Source organism: Rhinopithecus bieti, unplaced genomic scaffold (genome assembly GCF_001698545.2).
Source record: "Rhinopithecus bieti isolate Rb0 unplaced genomic scaffold, ASM169854v2 scaffold_5626, whole genome shotgun sequence".
NCBI lineage: Eukaryota > Metazoa > Chordata > Mammalia > Primates > Cercopithecidae > Rhinopithecus > Rhinopithecus bieti.
Genome location: NW_016805666.1, coordinates 793,506 through 817,144, shown reverse-complemented (window position 1 = coordinate 817,144; position 23,639 = coordinate 793,506). Strand labels below are relative to the sequence as shown.

General features: G+C 47.1%; 1 protein-coding gene across 1 annotated transcript in view; it reads left to right on the top strand.

Annotated features, from left to right (window-relative positions):
• Positions 1-23,639, top strand: part of MASP1 (MBL associated serine protease 1) — a 76,998-nt gene that overhangs the window by 47,397 nt on the left and 5,962 nt on the right. Inside the window, exons 9-14 of the mRNA XM_017873411.1 lie at positions 1,674-1,811; positions 3,787-3,861; positions 15,414-15,551; positions 18,804-18,917; positions 19,819-20,004; positions 21,823-21,890. Coding sequence (XP_017728900.1) covers positions 1,674-1,811; positions 3,787-3,861; positions 15,414-15,551; positions 18,804-18,917; positions 19,819-20,004; positions 21,823-21,890 — 719 coding nt within the window. The remainder of the gene's footprint in view (positions 1-1,673; positions 1,812-3,786; positions 3,862-15,413; positions 15,552-18,803; positions 18,918-19,818; positions 20,005-21,822; positions 21,891-23,639) is intronic.

The following is a 23,639-nucleotide window of genomic DNA, read 5'->3' as shown; positions in this document are numbered from 1 at the left end:
AACACCAATACCTAGGTACCAAGTCAATGGCGTCTTCTAAAAAAGGAGGAAAAAATCTGCTTTAGCAGAATTTAAACTGTTCATAGTATTTAAATAATAAATATTATTGGTCATTATCCTAGTGCTGAGCTGCACACGTTTACCTCACAAAGTGGAAGAGTGTCTCTACTTTTGGGTTATCAAAACAAATGGAGATGATTTGTCCAGGGTGATTGGACTAGGGGCCAGGACAAAACCAGTTGTCTTGGTTTGCCTTCTTTGTGGATAAGAAGTACCCGTATTTCCTCCCTTCCTTCATCTTTTCCTCCAACCTGGAGGGACTTGGAATTATTTACATTTTGAGTGGACTCTCTAGCTAATCAAAAAGATGAATTTGGAGTCCTAAAGTCAAAATCACAATGTCTAAATGGCACTTAGGGGTAAATTACGTCTCACTGTTTCCCAAAATGACCAAGTAAAATTCAGGAGGACATGGAACTTTGGAAATTGTACCAGGGCTCTGGAAATTCTGACAATTGATGTCCACCATTGGCCAGCTAAAATAGGCCATTTAACTGGAAAACAGATCCTTAAGAACTGCTAGTTCCATTTACTAAAACAGCACTGGGTTTGAGGTCAAATCTTGCTCTCACTCTGACAGTAACTTGCTGTATGATCTTAGACAAGTCAAATCTCTGGGCTCATAGATAAAATAAAGAGAACATTCTAGATTGCCTACTTCAGGTTTCTTTCCAGCTGTGACATTCTATGATTCATCTATGATTCTTCAACTCTGGCGTAGGCTGTTATACCTAAGATTAGGATTTCCTTAAGAATGAAAAGATTGACAAATTTGGGTCCAGAGCCTCTGATGTGGTCGTGAAAAGATGCCCTGACTCTCAGCTGACTCACGCTGGGCTCTATCAGTGCTGACAACTCCCCTAAGACTGAGCTGGACTGGAAAGCTCCCCAAAGACCACCTCTGAGGAGCAGGCATCTTTAGTCATGTCCTGTACTGGGAATTATGGCTCCAACATCTGGCCATCAACAGTTGTAGAAAATGAACAGGGGAAGGCTGAAAGCTGATCTGCCTCCAACCCTGCCTCCTGGTTTCTAGGGCCAAGCAAGCTGCCTGGGGAGGCAGCAGGGTGGGGCTGTGTACTCATACAGGAGCTGGGGTTTTTTTATTTTTTGTGCCAAACTCCAATGTGAGTATATTAGCTGCTCTTACTCAGCCTAGGATTGGGACTAGAAGAACAAAAGATTATTTGGTTTATGTCAGCTATAATTTTCTCGCTAAGCCAAGGGTTTCATCCTTGGGCAGAAGAGGCAGAGAGGATTGCACAATAAAACTAGAAGGAAAAGAAAGAGGCCCTGGTGGGTAAGAGGCTGGAGTCTGTTTAAACATCAGGAGACCTTCCCCTACCCAAAATTGACACTGGCCAGGTGAGTTGACCACACAGTAGCACCATAATGAATGGGAGAGACCTCGAAAGCAGGACCACTGGTAGCTTCACAGGTTGTACACTGCACATCCCAGGGGCACCCTTCAGAGGCATTATAACATTGCTTTCTGGAATTGTGTGCAGTGCATCTGCACATGACAGCTGTACATCTGCATGACACAGATCCATCAGATAGCCAGAAGAAGATGAGCAAAAGGCAGTCGAGGGTTCTCACTTCTTCTCTCTCAGTTGTAGACTGTAGAGCCCCAGGAGAGCTGGAACATGGGCTGGTCACCTTCTCCACAAGGAACAACCTCACCACATACAAATCTGAGATCAGATACTCCTGCCAGGAGCCCTATTACAAGATGCTCAACAATATCACAGGTAAGCCCTCCATGCTGAGCCACCCCACTCCCGTTTCACACTCTCGGGGCCTCAGGGTTGGGCTGGAGGCCGAGGCAGCTCTGAAAGGAAGAGCTGCTCATAAGTGTGCAGAGCCTGGTAATGCAAAACGTGTCACTCACATATCTCCTCAGGTTCTCACTTTCCATGAGCTTGTGTTACTGTGTCCATGTGGAGATGCAGAAAGAGTCTCAAGACCAAAACCCAGGCATTTTTGTTTTTAACTTTAAATCTAGCACTGATTTACTAATGAGTTGTTGGTGGGAGCGTGAAGGAGTCACACATTGACACAACTAAGGGAAGAAACGAGACCCTAAAGGAAGCCTGGAATACCCCAAGTTAAACTCCTTCATGTGGTCTGAGGCTGAGTTGGGGTTTCCAAAAAATGGCCAGTATTATTGCTTCACCCAGTCTCTGCCTTGGCTTCTGGGTGAGGGCAACATCTCACCAGGCCAGACCCATTCAGCAGGTAAGGCACCTTCCTTCAAAGACCTGTTCCACTGATATGGACAGGGGTCCAGGCAGGGTTGGGGAGTGAGGAGCAGATCCTTTGCCTCCCCAGGGAGCCCAGCATATCCCCTGACCACAGCTCAAGCACAGCCACAGCCACAGCAGTCCCTGTCCAGACCTCATCCAGGCCACCTGGCAGAGACCCCCAGCTGCCCCAGGGACTGGGCAGCAGCACACTGTCCAGAGGGTGAAGGACTTGCAATAACCTGTCCATTGGCCACACTGGGGGTTTGGGAGGAACTGGGAGGAGAAGGGCTTAGAGACATAACCCGCCTCTCCCTGCCTTGTGGCAGCCCAACACCGCCTCACACACACTCACAGTCCCTAGCAGAAAAGGAACTCTCAGGGAGAAAGGAGGGCCCATCAGCTCTGCCTCTCTGGCATGCAAGCACTGAGAACATTCTCCTGACTCTTCTAAGCCTCCAACTCCTTTTTGGGTTTTTTTGTTTGTTTGTTTGTTGTTTTGTTTTGTTTTGTTTTGAGACAGGGTCTCACTCTGTCACCCAGGCTGGAGTGCAGTGGCATGATCTCAGCTCACTGCAACCTCCACCTCCTGGGTTCAAGCAGTTCTCTTGCCTCAGCCTCCCAAGTAGCTGTGATTACAACAGCTTGCCACCATGCCCAGCTAATTTTTGTATTTTTAGTGGAGACGGGCTTTTGTCATGTTGGTCAGGCTTGTCTTGAACTCCTGACCTCAAGTGATCTGCCCACCTCAGCCTCCCAAAGCGCTGGGATTACAAGCGTGAGCCACCGCACCTGGCCCGAAGTCCTCATTTTTAAAAGAAGGAACAGTGATGAAGCTCTTAGAACTATTTTGAAACTCCAGTGAGATGGTGGGCACAAATGTATACTTATTAAACAGTCTGTCAAATGGAGAAGAAAGGAAAGGGCATCTGTGCAACAAAGAGCCATGTAAGCCCAGGTCTTTGTGACAAGTGAGGAGGAAATGCCTTCCAGGACCTGGGCAGCGTGGGTTGGGGAGGGGAGCAGCCCTCAGCCAGGCGGGAGTGGGACTCCCCAGAGCTTTAGACAGACACCATGCTGAAGAGTGTGGTGTTTATTTTTGAGGGTGACAGCCAGCCACTGGTGATTCTGACCTAAGAAAGGACATGGTCAGATTCCCGTTTTAGAAAGATCCTTCAGGTTGCAAAGGGAGTTTGATAGAAGGCCTAGGATGGTAGCCCTGTGGGTATTTGAAGACATTTGGAGGTTAATTGGTCCCTTTGGAGGATTATATCCCAGAGAGTACCTGCCACATTCCTCCACTTTCTTCCTCATTCTTCTTAGTACATCTAGGCTCAGAGACAATCGTATCAGAGCCTAGATGACCATTTGGAGGACTTTTGTAATAACTCACTTTAGGGAAGTTAAGTACCCAGATCTATTTTGCATGTGCTGCAAATCAACCATTTTCTCCCTTTTCTCCTAACCTCTTTCACTAATCCAGGTATATATACCTGTTCTGCCCAAGGAGTCTGGATGAATAAAGTATTGGGGAGAAGCCTGCCCACCTGCCTTCCAGGTACCTCACCCTTCAAATTCTTTGCCTCATGGTTTTCCATCCAAGGCCCTAGGACCCCAGGTCTTCTGGCTGTTAACAGGGAGATGGGGACAGGGGAGGTGATGCTTTGGTTGCTTTTTAAGAGGCGTCTTCAAAAGGTTAAAGGTCAGAGAAGCCCTGCTTCATACCTTCTCAAGCCAGCCTGTATTTTCTGCCTGCTCCGTCACTCTGAGAGTCCTCCTGTCCCCTCTCTGTGTCCTTGCCACAAGCTTTTTCATATAACACAGTTTGTATGTGCATCTGCTGTCGTGCCAGGGAAATTTAAAAAGTGGGTACCCTGTCCTCAAGCACTCACCATGTTATCAAGGAGATGATAAGACAAACAACGTCATGATAAGACGGAGTGAGAAATTCTTTCTTCCAAACGGCAATGTGGTCAAGCCTTTCCAACTGCTGCCTTTCCCGTGGTTTACTTACTGACTCCACTTCAAAACGGAAAGAAAATTTTGTGGGACATTTGCTTTAGCATTAAAAGTATAGGCCGGGCGTGGTAGCTCACGCCTGTAATCCCAACAGTTTGGGAGGCCAAGGCGGGTGGATCATCTGAGGTCAGGAGTTCAAGACCAGCCTGGTCAACATGGTAGAACCCCATCTATACTAAAAACACAAAAAAAATTAGCCAGGCGTGGTTGCAGGCATGTGTAATCCCAGCTACTCGGGAGGCTGAGATAGGAGAATTTCTTGAACCCAGGAGGCAGAGGCTGCAGTGAGCCGAGATTGCCCCATTGCACTCCAGCCTGGGTGCCAGAGCTAGACTCTGTCTTGAAAAATAAATAAATAAATAGTATGGGTGATTTGCACTGCAATCACACTGTGTAGCTACTCAAGTTGACTTAGAAAAGTACAACCCCAAAATGCACACTCTAGGGTTAAACAAATAATCCACAAAAAAATTAAATTTAATATTCACAACATAGTAATTTTTTTTTAAAAAAAAGCAAGAATGGCAGTAGTTTAATGATGCAATCACTCAAGACAGCATTGAGGAATACTGAAAATTAAGTGCCTTGTCTAATTCCATCTGCATGTTTGCAGAAACAGCAGGAAATTTGCAATATGGTTAAGCATTGGGTGATATTTGCATTTTGCTGAATGAGAATGTTGGGTAAACTGATGTAGTATATTATATTAATGGTACATTTCAGTAACCCTACAGTATGCAGTATAAAGTAGGTATACTAGTACACAGTAGGTATATTAGTCTGTTCTCACGCTGCTGATAAAGACATACCCAAGACTGGTAATTGATACAGAAAAGGAGGTTATTGGACTCACAGTTCCACATGGCTGGAGAGGCCTCACAATCATGGCCAAAGGTGAAAGGCACATCTTAACATGGTGGCAGGCAAGAGAGAAATGCGACATAGCCAGTTTGAGACATAGCCAAACCATATCAGGAGGCTTCTAGATATCAGATTAGACACTAAAATGGAAAGGCTATGGAGTTGTCTACCATTCATCCTTAAGAAGTGAAGAATGTGTTAGCATTTGAGAGTCAGGTTTTGACCATCACAGGTGCTATGGGATCCCAGAGAAGAAGGAAGTAACAATGCCTTGTTGTCTATGAGTGGAGGGGTAAGAACTGACAACGAAGGCTTCACATAAGGGGTCTTTATTTCTAAGAAAAACTTATGAGGATGTGGAATAAGGGAATGTTCATCCCACCCATTCTGCTGATTCCACTTACCTCAATTAGGCTTGCCCAGAAGTACACCCAAGGACTCCAGGCAGTGAAGCCTCAGAGAAGAGAGGCATGGTGGAGCTGTAGCAAACCAGAGGATCTAATCCCCATTTTGCTAAAAGACTATGTGAGCCAAAGAAAGCTAGGGATAGATTCCATGCTGGAAAGCCATGTGGCCACCTCAGGAAGGGGAAGAAGCCCTGGACAAAGAGTCAGGGCCCGAGGTACTAATACTGATGCTGCCATTTCCTAACTGTGATCTTTGGTAAGTAATTTCACATCTCTGGGTCTGGGATCCCATACCTCAGAAGTAAAGCATCAGGACCAAGAGACCTATGATATTCTATGACTCTTTTTTTTGAGACAGAGTTTCACTCTTGCTGCCCAGGCTGCAGTGCAATGGTACAATCTCAGCTCACTGCAACCTCTGCCTCCTGGGTTCAAGCAATTCTCTTGCCTCAGCCTCCCAAGTAGCTGGGATTACAGGCATGCACCACCATGCCTGACTATTTTTTTATTCTTCGTATTTTTAGTAGAGACAGGGTTTCTCCATGTTGGTCAGGCTGGTCTCGAACTCCCAACCTCAGGTGATCCTCCTACCTCGGCTTCCCAAAGTACTGGGATTACAGGCATGAGCCACCACGCCCAGCTATTCTATGATTTTTAATGGTCATCATCCTCTATGTTTGTACAAAGCATCTTGGATACAATGAGTCATGAAATTCTTTTTAACACCCAATGTTGGGCAGAACCATGGTGTATCATTGAACCAGGCCAGAAATTTGTAAAGTCTCTCTTCGCAAAACACTGTGATTGAACCAGGATGCAGGCCAGGATGGAGAAGGCCATCTCATCTATTGTCATAAGGCCCACCATTTCAGGGGGCCTGCTAAGCAAATATTACTTGCCTCCTTATTTTATAAATGAGAAAACTAAGTATCAGAATAGTGTAGTGATTTGCACAAGGCCACTTGTAGAAAATTAGGGGCAGAGCTGAAAGGTGAACTCAATACTTTTGATGGCAACATAAGCAATGCCGAGCCATTCTTTTACCATGGTCATGTTTTATGCCATCCTCAGGTACCTTGAATCCTAGAGCATCACATTTTTCTGTAAAGACCCTCCCTCACGAACCACTATCCTCTAGAACCCAAATCTGGCTTCAGCATAGCCAAAGCTATAACATTTCAAGAAGATTCCTTTCTCCCAGGAAGGACTGGGTGGGGAATGGCAGGAGCCAATAAGAATGACCCCATTTCAATGAGCTCTCCCAAGGGCTTGTTGCATCATTCAGCCTCTTAAAAGGACAAGAACACATCCAGGAGAAAAACAGATTTTCAGTGGAGATATGAAGCTAGACTCAGGACAAACAATCTCGAGTTCTGGCTTTCCCTCTAACAACTTTGAGTAAGTCATTGCCTTCTCTGAACTTCCATGTTTCCATCTGTAAATTAGCTGTTCTCCAAGGTTTCTCCAGATCTGATCTGTGACCTGCAGTGTGCCACTGGCACCTTGGTTGGAGAAAGGTACCGTTTAGTACTGGCTTTGTTGTGATCACGGACCAAGTCACAGACGTGTCCCTTACCAGATGAGGGCCTTGAAGTACTAGATATATGTAGGACCAGTCGCAGAGCTGCGTGAAGATGTTGCCTTGCAGTTTGCTACTTGTAATTGGAAGGCTGACCCTCAACTTTGAAAGGCCAGGCCACAGAGAGTTACAAAGACCAGTTCACATCTGGCCTGGGGTGAATGGCAGGGTGCCCCAGGATCAAGCAAGAAGCATTTGGCCTCAGGAAGAAGAGCATCTGAAAAGCATTAGGTTGCTAAAAGCCTGCTCTCCCAAAGTTGCCAAGAAAACTCAAATGTTCCATGGTGTCTAAAGGATTGTCAAAAGCGCCCAGGCCAAGGAGTATAGCCTGGCCATTTGGAACCAGGAGGAGGCCCACACTCACAGTAGGTCTACCTCCAAGACCCAAGCACCCTGCCTGGGAGGGCCGTGCAAGCATGTTCTTAGCCAGCGGGGGCCTGGTGCCGAAGACCTGCTCATGGGCCAGTGGCATTTGGCTGCAGGAGGCTGGTGGTACATGTGCATGCTCAGGGTGCAACTCAGTGGAATGAAGCTTGCTCAGATCTTTCTCCTTCCCCTAAAGGTACTACACAGCTCCTGGGTGCAATGATGGGTGGCCCAGAGTAGGGTCCATGCATCATTGCTTATAGATTATGCCATCGTTTCCCAACCCTGGATGCCCTGGGCCTTAATCCATGGGCACCAATTTATAGCAAGATTCTTTTAGGACAGAGAAGAAAAGGTTTAAGGCCCTATGCCCATGGTCTTAATATCTATTGAGTCAGTGTGGGATACTAGACTTAGAATCTAGTTAAGCTCCTGCTATCTGACTTAAGAGTCGTATCCCTTTAGGCTAGTCATTTAAACTCAGGAGGTTTACTCACCTAGAAAATGGTGATGGCTAAGGCAAATAAAATGAAAATTAAAGGAACCCTGGAATTTGAAGGATCCCTGGAGATCATTGTGACCAAATGCCTCATTTGACAGATCAAAAATTGAAATCCAGAGAGGGAAATTTACTGACTCAGAGTCACAAGGGAAATGGAAGAGAAAAGCCAGGTCAAGACTTCCAGCATCTTTGTTACCAGTCTAGTGTTTGCTGTGACCTGCTAGATGGTTTTTTAGGTTCCTTGCATCTCTCTGTCCCCATGGAGAGAACACTTTCAGAAGTTTTCTAGGTTCCCATAGCATGGACAACTTCTGAAATAAGACCTGCCTTTCTAGAGAAGGAAGGGAATAAGTGTCCACTACTAGAAATAGATGGCTGTCAATGGTCCGAGTCACAAGTGGTCTTAGCCAGAGGTGGTTCAGGATAGAGAAAGCCCAAGCAGAGTGGTCCAGTCCAGAGAGGGTCCCAGCTACAGAAGAGCCAGACTAGAGATGGGCCAGCCTAGAGAGACTTAGACCCAAAATGACCCTGAGTAGAGCTCTTCCAGGCTAGCATGACGCAGGCAGGTTAGGGTCCCATGGTGGCATAATCTATAGTAGGTGACATGTGAATTTCTCTTTGTGGCTTCTGTCATATGGCTGACCTGACCAGTCTCTGTCTCTTGTCCCTGCTCCCTCTTTCTCCTTACAGAGTGTGGTCAGCCCTCCCGCTCCCTGCCAAGCCTGGTCAAGAGGATCATTGGGGGCAGAAATGCTGAGCCCGGCCTCTTCCCATGGCAGGCCCTGATAGTGGTGGAGGACACTTCGAGAGTGCCAAACGACAAGTGGTTTGGGAGTGGGGCCCTGCTCTCTGAGTCCTGGATCCTCACAGCAGCTCATGTGCTGCGCTCCCAGCGTAGAGACACCACGGTGATACCAGTCTCCAAGGAGCACGTCACCGTCTACCTGGGCTTGCATGATGTGCGGGACAAATCAGGGGCAGTCAACAGCTCAGCTGCCCAAGTGGTGCTCCACCCAGACTTCAACATCCAAAACTACAACCACGATATAGCTCTGGTGCAGCTGCAGGAGCCCGTGCCCTTGGGACCGCACGTTATGCCTGTCTGCCTGCCAAGGCTTGAGCCTGAAGGCCCGGCCCCCCACATGCTGGGCCTGGTGGCCGGCTGGGGCATCTCCAATCCCAACGTGACAGTGGATGAGATCATCAGCAGTGGCACACGGACCTTGTCAGATGTCCTGCAGTATGTCAAGTTACCTGTGGTGCCTCACGCTGAGTGCAAAACTAGCTATGAGTCCCGTTCAGGCAATTACAGCGTCACAGAGAACATGTTCTGTGCTGGCTACTATGAGGGCGGCAAAGACACGTGCCTTGGAGATAGCGGTGGGGCCTTTGTCATCCTGGATGACTTGAGCCAGCGCTGGGTGGTGCAAGGCCTGGTGTCCTGGGGGGGACCTGAAGAATGTGGCAGCAAGCAGGTCTATGGAGTCTACACAAAGGTCTCCAACTATGTGGACTGGGTGTGGGAGCAGATGGGCTCACCACAAGGCGGAGCCCCAGGTGGAACGGTGAGCAGACTTACTTCCTCGGGGCCTGCCTCCCCTGAGTGAAGCTACACTGCACTTCCGACAGCACACTCCACATTACTTATCAGACCAAATGGAACTTATCAGAAGCCACACTGACCTGGGGTGGCTTCTCCTACTGAGAGAGCCCCCAGGACCCTGAGAGGCAGCAGTGTGGTATAGGAAAAGGCTCTAGGTAGGAGACCTGCGTTCTTGAGCTTGTCCGAGTCTCTTCCCCTGTCTGGGCCTCACTCTCCCCAGTAATACAATGCAGAAGCTAAACCAAGGCCTCTGCGCCCATCCCAGCACTCCTCTCCAGGCCATACTTCTTATCCCAGTGGCCTTTATTCACTCCTGACCACTTATCAAACCCATCGGTTCCACTGTTGGTATAACTGAGCTTGGACCTGACTATTAGAAAATGGTTTCTAACATTGAACTGAATGCTGCATCTGTATATTTTCCTGCTCCGCCTTCTGGGACTAGCCTTGGCCTAGTCCTTCCTCTAGGAGAAGAGCATTCATGTTTTGGGAGATGGCTCATAGCCAAGCACCTCTCTCCTAGTGTAATCCCTTGGAGAACTTTCATGCGTGAGGTTTCTCTCCCAAAAGCTTCTTGCAGTCTAAGCCTTATCCCTTATGTTCCCCATTAAAGAAATTTCAAAGGACATGGAGAAAGTTGGGAAGGTTTGTGCTGACTGGTGGGAGCAGAATAGCAGCGGGAGGCTCACCAAGCCCTTAAATTCCCATTGTCAACACAGAACACGTTTGGGCCCATATGCCACCCTAAAATACCAGCTGACACCATGGATGTCCACACCTGCTGCTCCAGACAAGCACAAAGCAATCTTTCAGCCTTGAAATATGTTATCTAAAAGGCTACTACCTGAACCCCAGACCCAAATTTGGGGACTTAGCTGATTACCTGGGAAAAGAAAAGACCCACACCGTATCCTGCTGTACTTTTGGGCAGGAAAATGGAAGAAAGAGTGGGGTGGGCACATTAGAAGTCACCCAAATCCTGCCAGGCTGCCTGGCATCCCCGGGGCATGAGCTGGGTGGAGAATCCACCCCACAGAATGTTCGGAGAGAACCACTCCTTCATTTTCCAGAGTCAAGGGAATCAGAGGCTCACCCATGGCAGGCAGTGAAAAGAGCCAAGAGTCCTGGGTTCTAGTCCCTGCTCTGCTCCCAACTGGCTGTATAACCTTTGGGAAATCATTTGCCTTCTCTGAGTCTCTGGTTCTCCATCAGCAATAGGGGGGCATTAGGTCTCCTGCAGGGTCTTTCTAGCTGGAGCACTCAGAGCTTCCCTGACTGCTAGCAGCCTCTCTGGCCCTCACAGGGCTGATTTTCCTCCTTCTACCTGGAGCTCTCTGTCCTGGAAATCTCCATCAGAGCAAGACAGCCAGAGAAGCCCCTGAGAGGGAATGATTGGGAAGTATCCACTTCTCCAACCAGCTCGTCAAAGCACACTCCTATGTCTATGAACGGCACATGTAAAGATGTTATATTTTGTATCTTTTATATGATATGCTTTACCACTCTGTAAAGGGCCTCTGCATTGTTGCTCCCATCAGGGGTCTAAAGTGGAAATAAACCCTCATGGATAACCAACAGCCTTGGCTATAGGTTTTGTTATTGTTGGGGAAGTGTATTCATTTGTTTTGACTTTTTTGAAAAGAAATTGGCCTCCTCATTAAACCAAAATCTCCCTTGTTGCAGAAAATGTACAACTTTTGGTATCTGGACGTTATCCCAGAGGTAATGAGGAAAGGATTTGGTTATCAATGTGTCTCCTTCTCAGCGGCTGCTTGTTCCTTCGTTTAAGTGCCTGGCATTTAAGTTCTTGCCTTCAAAGGACTTGAGCCTGAAAGCCTGGCCCCCTACGTGCTGGGCCTGGTGACCAGCTAGGGCATCTCCAGTCCCAATGTGACATTGGATGAGATCATCAGCAGCAGCACGTAGACCTTGTCAGATGTCCTGCAGTATGTCAAGTTACACGTGGTGCCACACGCTGAGTGCAGAATCAGCTACGAGTCCTGCTCAGGAAACTACAGCGTCACGGAGAACATGTTCTGTGCCAGCTAGTTTCTAGTGCCAGTTTCAAAGGGTTGAAAGTGGCATGCAAGACAAGCTTATGTGCATATAGGTCTTACATAGGCAAAAGAAGTTAAATGTAAAAGCAACAGAGATTTAAAAACTACAGGAACTGAAAGAAGGGGCTACTTCATACAGCTGAAGGGGCTTGGAATAGCTTTGCAGAGGCTTCAAAGGATGCATGGGAGATAGGAGGGAAGGGGCAGAGTGGAAAAAAGCATGAAAGTTTTCAAAGCATGAAAGCTGGCCACGGTTAAAGTGAGAGCAGTGGGCATTGAGTGGGAAGAGTTTTTAAAAGTATACTCTATTTGAAGTGTCCTGAAATGAGTGATTCTCTAAGTTTGTGGCATATGAGAATCACCTGGGGTGCTGGTGAAAAATGCAGATTGCTGGGTCTCACCCACTGGAAAATTTGAATTCAGCAGGTCTGAGGGTGGGCAGCATGGTGTGGAAAGTGGAAGGAGCTGAGCTAGGAAAGCAGTTATGCAACTACTGCAACTGTCCTGATGAGGGATGGTGCAGACCCACCAGCCATAGGGCTGTGACAGTGCAGACAGGACGAGGTGCAGTTTAAATCAATTTAAGTGGTACATTCAGCAGGGCTTGGCCTATAGGCATCTCTTGATAAGTTCAAGCATGAGTGGCATGTGATAGTGAAGTCTCACCATGGGACGCACTTATGGTTTGCCTTTGTTTTTGGTTTGTACCATAATGAAAATGCCATTCTTTTTACACTATTGAGAATGAAAATAAGAGCATATTTATGCTTTGCACTTTATGGTTTGAAGGGCTGTCGTGTCTCATGTTCTATTACATTTCCAACTTTTGCTTTTCTTTAGATACTTGGACTTTATGTTGTGACACATTGAGGTACTGAGGCATGACGAGGTTACATACAGAGCACTTTGTGACATGGAGTCGGGGAGACACATCATTCTCCTTCTCCCAGGGATTTACCAGCAGCTTAGTGACTGATTGAACATGGGGTTGAAGAAAAGGGAGGCAACAAGGATGTGATTGATTCAGACATTAGCAGACATCTGGAATAAGAAAGGGAAGAAGGTTAGTGAAGGGTGGATACTTGGGCATGGTTTCTGAGTTGGAAGAGTTTATGAGCAACCAGCTGGAAGTGTAAGTCGGCAGTAAAGAATGGTGAGTTTTACAGGACAGGGCAGATTGAAAGACACTGATTTGAAGTTCATCAGCACATGGATAGTATGATGGCATAGAGGTAGAGGGCCTCATCTACGGGAAATTTACAGATAAGAAAAGGAGACCAAGGCCTGGGGCCGAATGGGTGAAACACCAGCATCACAGAAGTCATGAAGACAAGAGAGGCCCCAAGGAAAAGAAAAAAAAAGGGAAGGGATCAGAAACACAGGGAGAAAAGTGCTTCCGAAACCAAGAGGAGGAGCTGTAAAGAGGGATGAAGTAGTCAACAGCACCCAATGCTGCTAAGAGTCCCAGTGAAGGACTCTGGGAAGGAAGTTCCCCAGGACAGGAGTCAAGTCTCCATTGTCATCCCTGAGGGGTATGCAGGCAGCAGGCTCCATGCATGAGTTTCAAGTCTCTAGGACTTCTCTCTTCCTTAGTCCTCTCTCTCTCTCGGTCCTCTCTCTGTACTCCCTCCTTCCTCTCTCTCCAGCCTTCTCAGTCTCCCAGGATGGGCTTTTAGCTCTTTTCTCAGAGGTAGGAAACTGCCCTTGCATCTTCCGTAAGCCTTGTGGTAAAAATTACATGTTCAGTTCTCCATGTTTTCGTTCCTTGAAACCTACAAATTTTTTATTCTTACTATAAAGCCTGATTCTTCAAAATGAAAGTCTGTCTTTCCAGACTTTGGTTTCTGCTTTGCTCTTTCAAGTCAAAGCCTTATCCAGCCTTTGCTTAAAACCATGGATGCTCCAGCTTCAGTGACTTGGGAGCCACAGTGCACAGCAAATTCCTAGGGATGAAAAATGTATCTGATAAGATTCGAAAAATAGTATCCTACTCTGTATGTAGATATCATGGTTGAAGTTCCATTTATGGTCTCAGAGACATTTTATTTCCATCTACTATTTGTAGACCTGTTAAATATTCAAATGGCTGCCTATTTCCAAATTTGTGCAGTACATGGCACTTTCTTCTTCTGAATACAGCTCCAAAGGGGGAGGAAGAATGTGGGAAAGGAGTGTCAACTCGTCTTTTCAGAAGCTTTACTATAGAAGGGAGGAGTAGGAGAGACTGTGGAATGAATGGCAAACGGGGAAATGGAAGCTGATTTTTAGGATGAAAAGTCTTGACTGTGTTTTGGAGGCATAGAATAAGGAGAGATGAAAAATACAGGAGAGGGGTGACAATCTCCAAGGCCAGGTCTCCAAGAGTTCAAAAGTTAAGAGATCCAGAGTGAAAAATTAGTTCTGAAGACAACAAAGTTTACAGGAAGAAGAGATGGTGAGGAGGATGGTTTGCATTCAGTGGGATTCCCACTCAGGGAGTTTCCACTCAGTGGGCTCTGAGAGTCTGTTGGGAATGGAGGCAGGACATTAGCTTGAGGAAGCTGGCTGTGGGCATGTAGAATGATGCTGGGAGATGCTGAGGCTGCATCAAAGTTGTGGATGCAGAGCATTTATCTGTGATTTTCTCCAGCCTGGTGACAGCTACAAAGGTAGCAGGTAACTGCCTGGATCCAGGGGCTTGGGTTATGAGTGTTCTGGGAAGCTACATAGTTAAAAGTTTATGGGGCTGGCCAGAGTAAGAAAAGCCCGGAGCTGGGAGTCAGGAGACCTAGACTGATAGTCTTGCCACTAACTCATGGAATACCTTTTGGCAAGTCAGTTTCCTTCTCCAGGCCTCGGTTTCTTTAGCTGAATGATAAGAGGGATAGACCAGATGGTCTCCAAGGGCTATTCAGGGGCTATTCAGTTGTAAAGTGTGTATGTGGGAGCGTGTCTGTCAATTCAAGCCAGTGGAAAACGGGATGGAGAAGGCAGACACTGTGGTGGTGAGGATCTTCAGCTCCACAAGGCCCTGAGGAAGGGGTTCTCTCAGGAGACAAGATTCCTGTGGAGGGAGCATAATGATTCTTTATTAGCTGTGACTCTTTCATTATTAAGTGACATAAAGCCAACATAAGCAGCTTAAGGGGAAAAAAGAGAGGTAATTTATAGACACATATAACTGAAAAGGCTGTACCAAAAGGCTTCACGTATAATTAGATCAAAGGGCTCAACTGTTAGGGTGCAATCTCTCTCTCTCTTTGCCCCTCAACTGTCAGCTCCACTTTTCTTCATCAGTCTCAGTAGACTCAATGAAATGATTGTTGGCAGATCTGGGCTTATGGTTAATAGCTTGGCAACTCCAGTAGGGAATGACTTTCTCTTCTCTAATATGCTTAGCAAAATTCTCAAGTAAGGCTTTCATTGGTCCAGCCAAGGTCACATTCCCATCTCTGAGCAATTGCTGTGACCAGAAAGTGCATGGTTTTGATCAGTCACATTCCTATCCCTGAAACCAGAGATGAGATCAATCCAACTCTAGCTGCATAGACTAAGCATGGGGAAAGTGCAGACTGCAAAGAAAGATTGGGATGCTATTATCAGGAAGGTCAATTAATGCTGGAGGAGCAAAAATAATAGATGTTCCTAACAGGGTGATGAGTTGGGAGCTCTGGCAGTGGACAAGATAGAGTCCAGAGTCTGATCTGTCTCTCCCTCCCTCTCTCCCTTGGATGCAGTGTGTGGGCTCCCCAAGTTCTCCCGGAAGCTGATGGCCAGGATCTTCAATGGACGCCCAGCCCAGAAGGGTACCACTCCCTGGATTGCCATGCTGTCACACCTGAATGGGCAGCCTTTCTGCGGGGGCTCCCTTCTAGGTAAGGAGAAGGTGGAAGAGGTGGAAGCTAAGGAACTGAACCCCCTCCTTAGAGACTGACCAAGGTTTCTTATTGCGAATAATTGTGCACACTAGTGTCAGGGTACAGGGTGCAGTATGGTAGAAAGAATTCTCAACTAGACTGGATCCTGGTCTGTCTCTGGCACTGTGAAGGACAAAGTCAGGGAGTCTCTCAACCATGAATAACAGTACATGGGGGTCAAGGACAGGGCATGCCAGGGCTGTGAGGTCAGGGAGAGTCAGGAAACTCACCCTTGGGGATCAGAAAAGGTCGATTTACAATGACCTTGAATGCTATGCTTAGGAATTTCTATCTTGTCTTGAATGCTGCTTAGGTTGATAAGTATGTTCTGGAAAGTTCTCTCCAGAGGCAGCATTGATAAAAAGGAGGGTGAAACTCAAGGCCAGGAAATCAGTGAGGCATCCATTGCAGTGGCGGGGAGAGAAGGCATAGCCTCAGAATAAGAACAGGGCATGAGGGATGGAAACAAGGAGGCAGATTCAATAACACTGGGAAATAGGACTGTCACCTTGGTAATGGAACGTGGGTGGGAGTGGAAGCAAGAGTGAGAACAGCTGATGGCTCTCCCTGCCACAGTTTGGTCCGGGCAATCTAAGGTCTGTTCCAGTTCTGATGTCAAAAGAAAGCTGAATAGCAATCTAGGCTATCTAGGCCACTTCTGCATCAGATCCCATCACCAAGGAAGAAGGTCTGGCTTGGCCTATCTCTGCATGGGCGGCTCCCAGGGCATGGGAGCTCCCAGATGGGCATGCCTCTCACTCAGCCTCACCCTCCTCCAGATCCAACCAGGGTGGACAGCTCTGGGGCAGGGATCCCTTTGGCAAGGCACCAGGCCTGGGCTAGAGCTGCAGCCAAAGCACCAGGGCTACATAAAACCCTACTCTGCAAGGAATTTATCCTTAAATTCTCACAGGCCCAAAGATGAATGGTCTCACTCAAAGGAGTCCCCCAGAGAGGCAAAGAGAGTGAGGGAAGGTATTAAAGGGCCAGAAAGGACTGAGGGCAGTGCAGTGGGAGCGGAGTCGGGGAGAGGACCAAGGGAGAGAAGGGAAGGGAAACAGAGGACCAGAATTGGAAAGACAACAATGGAGAGGACAGAGAGAGACAGAGAACACTGAGAGATACCTGGAAAATAAGATAGAGGATTGAAGACAGTAAAGAGAAAATGAAAGGGAACAATCCAACAAGAGGAAGAGGTACTGGCAGGGCACAAGATACCCAGGAGAGAAGAAGCCAGGAAAGGAGGGACCTGAAGGGAAGTTGGAGAGAAGCAGAGTGGTGTGGAGGACGAGCTGCCAGTGAGGGGAGAAAGAGGGAAGACTTTGCTTCACCAGACAGCTCCGATTTTGTTAGGGGGCAAATAAGAGAGATGGATTGTGTGCACCTAATTTTAAGAATGAATTCGTTTTCTTAAACCTTGATTTTATTTATTTATTTTTTTTTTTGAGACGGAGTCTCACTCTGTCACCAGGATGGAATACAGTGGTGCAATCTCGGCTCACTGCAACCTCCACCTCCCGGGTTCAAGCCATTCTCCTGCCACAGCCTCCCGAGTAGCTAGGACAAACCTTGAATTTTTGAGTCCACTAATGTCCACCATGTATTGTTATTCGTTGTGTGTTTATTCCCTATGACTTATGTTTGAAAAATGTTTGACGTTCACGTCTCTACCCCCAGCCAAGCTGGAATGCCCTCACACTTCGCACTCCCTGCAGCAACCCTGATCTATCATTTCTGTCTCCCTCCTATCATTCAGTCTTAAAGAGCAAGGGAGGGATAGGAGAGGGCAGAAGAAACAGGAAAGCAGCTGAGGGACAGAGGAAGGGGAAAGTACCTTGTTAATGCCCACACTGATGCCTGGGTAGAGCGATCTGCAGAGCTGGGAGGCCAAGCTGTATCTCTGAACTGGCCAGTGCACACTCCTGGTTCATCTAAACAGCCCAGAGCCCCACACCAAGGCAGGCTCTCCTAACCTGGGTACCTCGGCCCACCTGACCCACCTGGAAAATCTGATACTGGACATGGGCAGAGATCAAAAAATGCCCCAGGGCAGAGAAGTGTGGCTTAAGTGGAGCCCTGGCCAGGACCCAGGAGCACATAGCTGCTTCTGAGAGGACAAAGTGGAGCCTGGAACCTGCTCTGGGACTAAGCACTTCTGCCCTCGACCCTGAACTTTGACCTGATACTCAAACTCTCCCACCCTCATGTTCTAGAGCTTTTGTTTCTGCTTGGCTCATCCTGATATGTCTCTGGGCCCAGCTACTTATGGGCTTGTCATCTGCTCCACATAAGAGGTGAATGGAAGGCTGACCCTCCGTTAAATGAAGGGCAGATGCTTGTCCATCCAGAGAAAGATGCCAGCTGAGACACAGGAAATGCACTAAGCTGACTATCAAGAGCCCTGGGGTCCGGCCCTGGCCCTGACCCTGAAACCAACCTGCTGGGTGCCCCTGGACATCTTTGCTTTCTCCAGGCCTCAGGGTTCCTGTCTATATAATGAAAGGTCTAGATCAGAGCAGTGATTCTCCACCCCAACAGCAATAGAATTCACTAAGGAAATGTTTAAAACATTATCTGTGCCTGGGCTCCACCCCCATGACATAAATGGTCTAAATATAGGTGCAGACACTGATTTACTCTATTTTCATTCTCCAGGTAATTCTAATGTGCAGCCGGTGTCGTTAGCTTCTGATTCGTCAATTTTAAACTTTAATGTGCGTACAAATTACTGGGGAGTCTTGTTAAAATGAAAATTCTGATTCAGTGGATCCGAGGTGGGGCCGGCCTGAGAGTCTTCATTTCTAAGAAGCTTCCAGGTGATGCTAATGTTGCTCGTCCAGGGAACACACTTTGAGAAGCAAGGCTTGAGAAGGCAGCCAGTTGACCACAGGCTTTCTGTGCACCCACCTTGGGCTCTCTGGCTCTCACCAATGCCACAGGCTTAAAGGATCCCTGAAATCCTGTTTACAATGTTCAGTCCTGGCCTCAGTTGGAAAAGGCAGGTAAAAATCACAGGTTTACATCCCCATATCTTCAGATTAGGATCATATGAGCATTTGAGTTGGGGGCCATAAAATACAATGGAGAGAAATATGGACATTTTTGAGGTCTTAAGGGGTCCCCTGGAGTAGCCTGAAGATCCTCAGCTCAAGACAGAGGGAGGCAAGACTGGGCAGTGCAGGACGATGGCATATGTCTTCTATTCCCCAGGCTCCAGCTGGATTGTGACTGCTGCACACTGCCTCCACCAGTCGCTCGATCCGGAAGATCCAACCCTACACAACTCAGACTTGCTTAGCCCTTCTGACTTCAAAATCATCCTGGGTGAGTGAGTGCGAAGCAAGCTGACTCCTGAAACCAGCTGTGGTTCTGGGAATGGGATGACCTACTGGCCCTTTACAAAGAGTGTCTGCTCACTCACTCACTCACTCATTTGTTAGGGCAGGACCCCTGGGATGGAGGTCCAGGAACCTGAGTCCAAGTGCAAAATATGATTCTCCAGACACATCACCATGAGCAAGGCATTGAAGTCTATGCTTCAGTTTCACAACGATAAAATGAGGAGGCCAGTCTAGATAATTTCCAAAGACCTGTTAGGTTTCCATGAATCTCTGGTTTCAAGTGGATCATACATATACAATCCAGACTTCCCCTCTTGTTTATAAAATCAGACCACCAGCTGATTCAGTTCAGATCCACACATATTTATCTACTGACACTATGCCAGGATCTAAGGACACAGTACAATCAAGACCTAGTTTCTGCCCACAGGGAGCTTACAGTCTAATAAACGAATAAGATATGAGCACAGAGACCTCTAATGGAAAGTAGCAAGCAGTAAGTATTGTAGAAGAACAGATAAAGTGCCATGGGAGTTCAGAGGGGAAAGACTTCTAACCCAAGAGTTGAGAGGCTACGTGGAGGAGGTCATGTTTGACCCAGGCACTGAAGGTGATGATATGGATTGAACATGTAGCAGCAGGCATCAGAACAAGCATTACAAGGCAACAGCATCAGTTCCTGAAAAAAGACAGAAGTGGGAACCCATGAGATATGTAGAGAATGACCAACAGGACGGGATGTCTGGGAAAGGTGGGTGAAGGCAGTGAAAGGGTTAAGGCTAGAAGCATGGGCTGGATGGGGCTGGGGTGGGGGCTGACAGGGAACAAGGTGTGAACTTATCCCCCATTTGCCCCCATGCCCCACATATCTTCTTCTTGCCCAGGCAAGCATTGGAGGCTCCGGTCAGATGAAAATGAACAGCATCTCGGCGTCAAACACATCACTCTCCACCCTCAGTATGACCCCAGCACATTCGAGAATGACGTGGCTCTGGTGGAGCTGTTGGGGAGCCCAGTGCTAAATGCCTTCGTGATGCCCATCTGTCTGCCCGAGGGACCCCAGCAGGAAGGTACCTTCCCCCACCTCCACCTCTGCAGGGCAGCTGGTGCCTCCACAGGGAGTCCGTCTTCATGTTGGTGAAGCTCTGGTGCCGATTAAGTCAGCTGATAGTGTCTGCATGACTCACCAGCTGCTTCCCCTCAAACACCCAAGTCAGAACTGGGTCCAAGGCAGCAAAAGTTGTGGGAAGCACATAGTAAACAGTCAGACCTAAGGGTCCAGATAGAAAAACAAAAACTAGACTAGTTATCATAACAGAGAGAATTTAATATAGGGCACTGGAGGATTGGAGAAGTAAAAGGCAAGACCTGAGATCATAGAGATGGTACCTGCAGGAAGAAACCACCAACCCTAGGGCAGGGGAAACATAGGTAAGAACCTGGAGTTAGAAAAGTGAAGCTTGGAAAGGGGGCCCTATGGGACCAGAACCTGAACTTCTGCAGAAGAGTCTAATGTGCTAAGGAAAACAGCTGGAAACAATGGCCACTACTGGGGTGAAAAACCACTGCTAGGGCTGATGCCAACAGCCACAGCAAGTCTTACTGCCTTTCTGAAAGTGCCCCCCTGTTTTCAGGAAACCAGCTAGCAAAGTAGAACTGCCCACTTCAGAGAGTCATCCCTAGTGCCACAAAGCAGAGTATAGAAGGATAAGTCTCGAGCTGGGGGACAATGGCTTAATACTCAGCACAGGCTCAAACCCCACTACGACCATTTCCCAGTTGGGTGATCTTGAGGAAGTTATTTAACTTCATTACCCTCAATCCCCGTACCTCTAAACCAGAGATGCTATCCCATGTGGTGGCTGTGATATTTCCATGTTTGAGATAATACTTAAACATAGGCGACCCATGCCAGCTGGCTTCCTTTTCATTCCATTTCCATGGTGCCACATCATAGTTCACTTCCTTTAGCTCAAAAAGAAAATGGCTGAGATGTCATCTGAGGAATATTTAGCAGAACTGAACCAGCAGGAAAGGCACAGACGTAGCTAGCTTTAACTCATTGGGTGCCATGTGCCTACCATATGCCAGGTGCTTTATGTTCATTAACTTATTTATGAACCATGCAAGCCTTGCAAGGTGGCATTGTAGCCTCATTTACAAACGAGAAAACGAAAGGTCAGCAAGGTGAGGTGACTCATCCGAGATGCAACTTGTATGAAACAGATCTGGGGATATAGTACAGGTTTTCTGACTTTAGGCCTAACACTATTTTCAGTATCCAGGCTCTTTTTCAAACAGGAGAATAATGGCTCTGTCAGTGCTCAACCCACTTCCACCTTGTCCCCCAGATTTACCAACTTCATAGACTTCTAGAATGTCAAGTCTGAAAGGGGTTTTAGAGAATACCAGTCCAGCCTCCTCATTTTATGGACAGGAAAACCGAGGCTTAGAAGGGGAGCAGAGAGGAGGGCTTGCTAAAGGCAGCATAGCATATAGTGGACTAGGCTGGCTTTTGTATTTATTTGCCATTCTTGATTGAGCACCTCCTATGTGCCAGCATTGTTATAAGCATTGCGATATAGCAGTGATCAAGAATGAGATTATGCTCTCATGGACCCTAAGTTTCAGATGGTTGAGGGTGGGACACAATAGAAAACTAAACAAGTAAGCCAGTAACACATCATAGAAACCAGTGACCCTAGCTCTGCTGCAGGTACCCTCTAGCCCAGCTGCCTTTCACACGTTCCTCCCCACCATGCCACCTTTCTCTGAGAAGAACAATCCAGTCTTTCCTCCACAGACAGAGGATGATGGAGCTGTAAGCTGCACCCCTCCAAATACCCCCAAATAGCCTCTCTGTTCTCACAGTATCTTCTCTCCTTCAGGAGCCATGGTCATCGTCAGTGGCTGGGGGAAGCAGTTCTTGCAAAGGTTCCCAGAGACCCTGATGGAGGTGAAGTTCATTGTATAACCCACAGACAGTGACACCTCAGCTCTGCACTGGGCCTTCCTGCTCCACATTGTTCCCTTAGGGATTTCGAGGCTTGGGTGGGGGTTGGTGAGAAGGAAACTAGGAGGCCAGAGCCACCTCCACAGTTCAATGGGACTTTGAACCCCAGAAAGCTTGATTTGTTTGTTCTACATGTCATGGACTCTAGCCTCTAAACACTGTTAAGTTTTCCTGGTAGCTTATTAAAGGCTGAGCTTATGAAAATTATCCCAGAAAGCAGCAAGTTTAGACACCCCTATGGATGACAATCCAGCTGTGCACCATGAGAACTGCACACCAAACTAGCCAGAATGAGCCAGGCTCTTGGAACCACAGTCCTTGCAGTAACGAACCTGACAGTTACACTTAGAAGTTCATATTCCACTCATTTCAGGAAAAAAACAAAACAAAAAACACCAAACTAAAAATAGGGAACCACTGTTTCAAGTCTTGCTTGGCTCCTACTAACTTGCTGGGTCATCTGAAGCAAGATATTTTGCCTCTCTAGACCATAAGATACTATTTCCAACTGCAAAGTTATGGGGCAACACGAGCTGCCCTCAAAGAGCTGCTTGGCTCTGATGTCATCGGGGCCTATGACTGACACGGCTAGTTTCTAAATTCTTCCACATATATTATTTTGACATACTTTAAGATTTGGGATTTACAACAACCATTCACCCCTTCATTCACTAGCTCCCGGGGGTCTGTTTGGTGTTTCCTTGGTACCAGATGCAGTACTAGCTACTAGCTGGCTGGGGTAAAAGGATAGATCTTGTCCCTGGCCCCCTTGGGCTTATGGTCAAGTGGGATGGACAGAAAGTAGTTCTGGATGTGATAAAGGTGGAGAAAGAGAAGTGTAGGATGCTCCAGAACATAGGAAAGAGAACCTGACCTCATCTCAGGGGTTCGGGAAGCATTCCCAAAAGAAGTGATGCTGAAACGATACCTGAATGATGAATCCGGTGCTCAACAGGAGCTGAGGACCTGTCCTGAGGACCACCTTGCCCTGGCTTCCTCTCCCCTTATCCAGGGAAGGCCATGGCCCAAGAGGGATCTGAATGGCCTTTGGCTTCCTCCCAGCAAGGGCTACAGGAGTTGTCCATTTAGATAATATGGCCCATTCAGTTCTTGATTTGACTGAAAGAGAATCATATGTTTCCTCTTTTTATTCCAGACATCTACTCAACAGTTACCCCCACGCTGGATCAAGGGCAATAATAGCCACAATGCCTTATTTTTCTGTATCAATTTTGCTGCAGTGCAAAATATACATATTTTTTTCTAGGTATCTACTAAACTCCAAGCAATGTAAGAGAGAAATGCATAAAATACGGATCCAGCATCTAGACAGATGCTCATACTGTGGTGAAGGAGGACAATATAAGAAAGTGCTTGCTGCAAAGCCAGCAGTGATAACTCCACAGTAACTAATATGTATACAGTGTGTGCAGTTTACAAAGCACTTGTTCATGCCTTTCCTCCTTGTACAGTGATTAGTATATCAAGTACTGCAACTTCCATTTTTCAGATGAGGAAACAAAGTCTCAGAGTCTGAAAAACAATGAGTAAGCCACATGTTCTAGGTCCTACGGTAGGGGTGAGAGAAAAGAAAACTGACCATCATTTATGTATACATTGTCCTATTGACTAATACATCTCCTAGGCAAGTATTATTATCTCTATCTTTTTTTTTTTTTTTTTTTTTTTTTG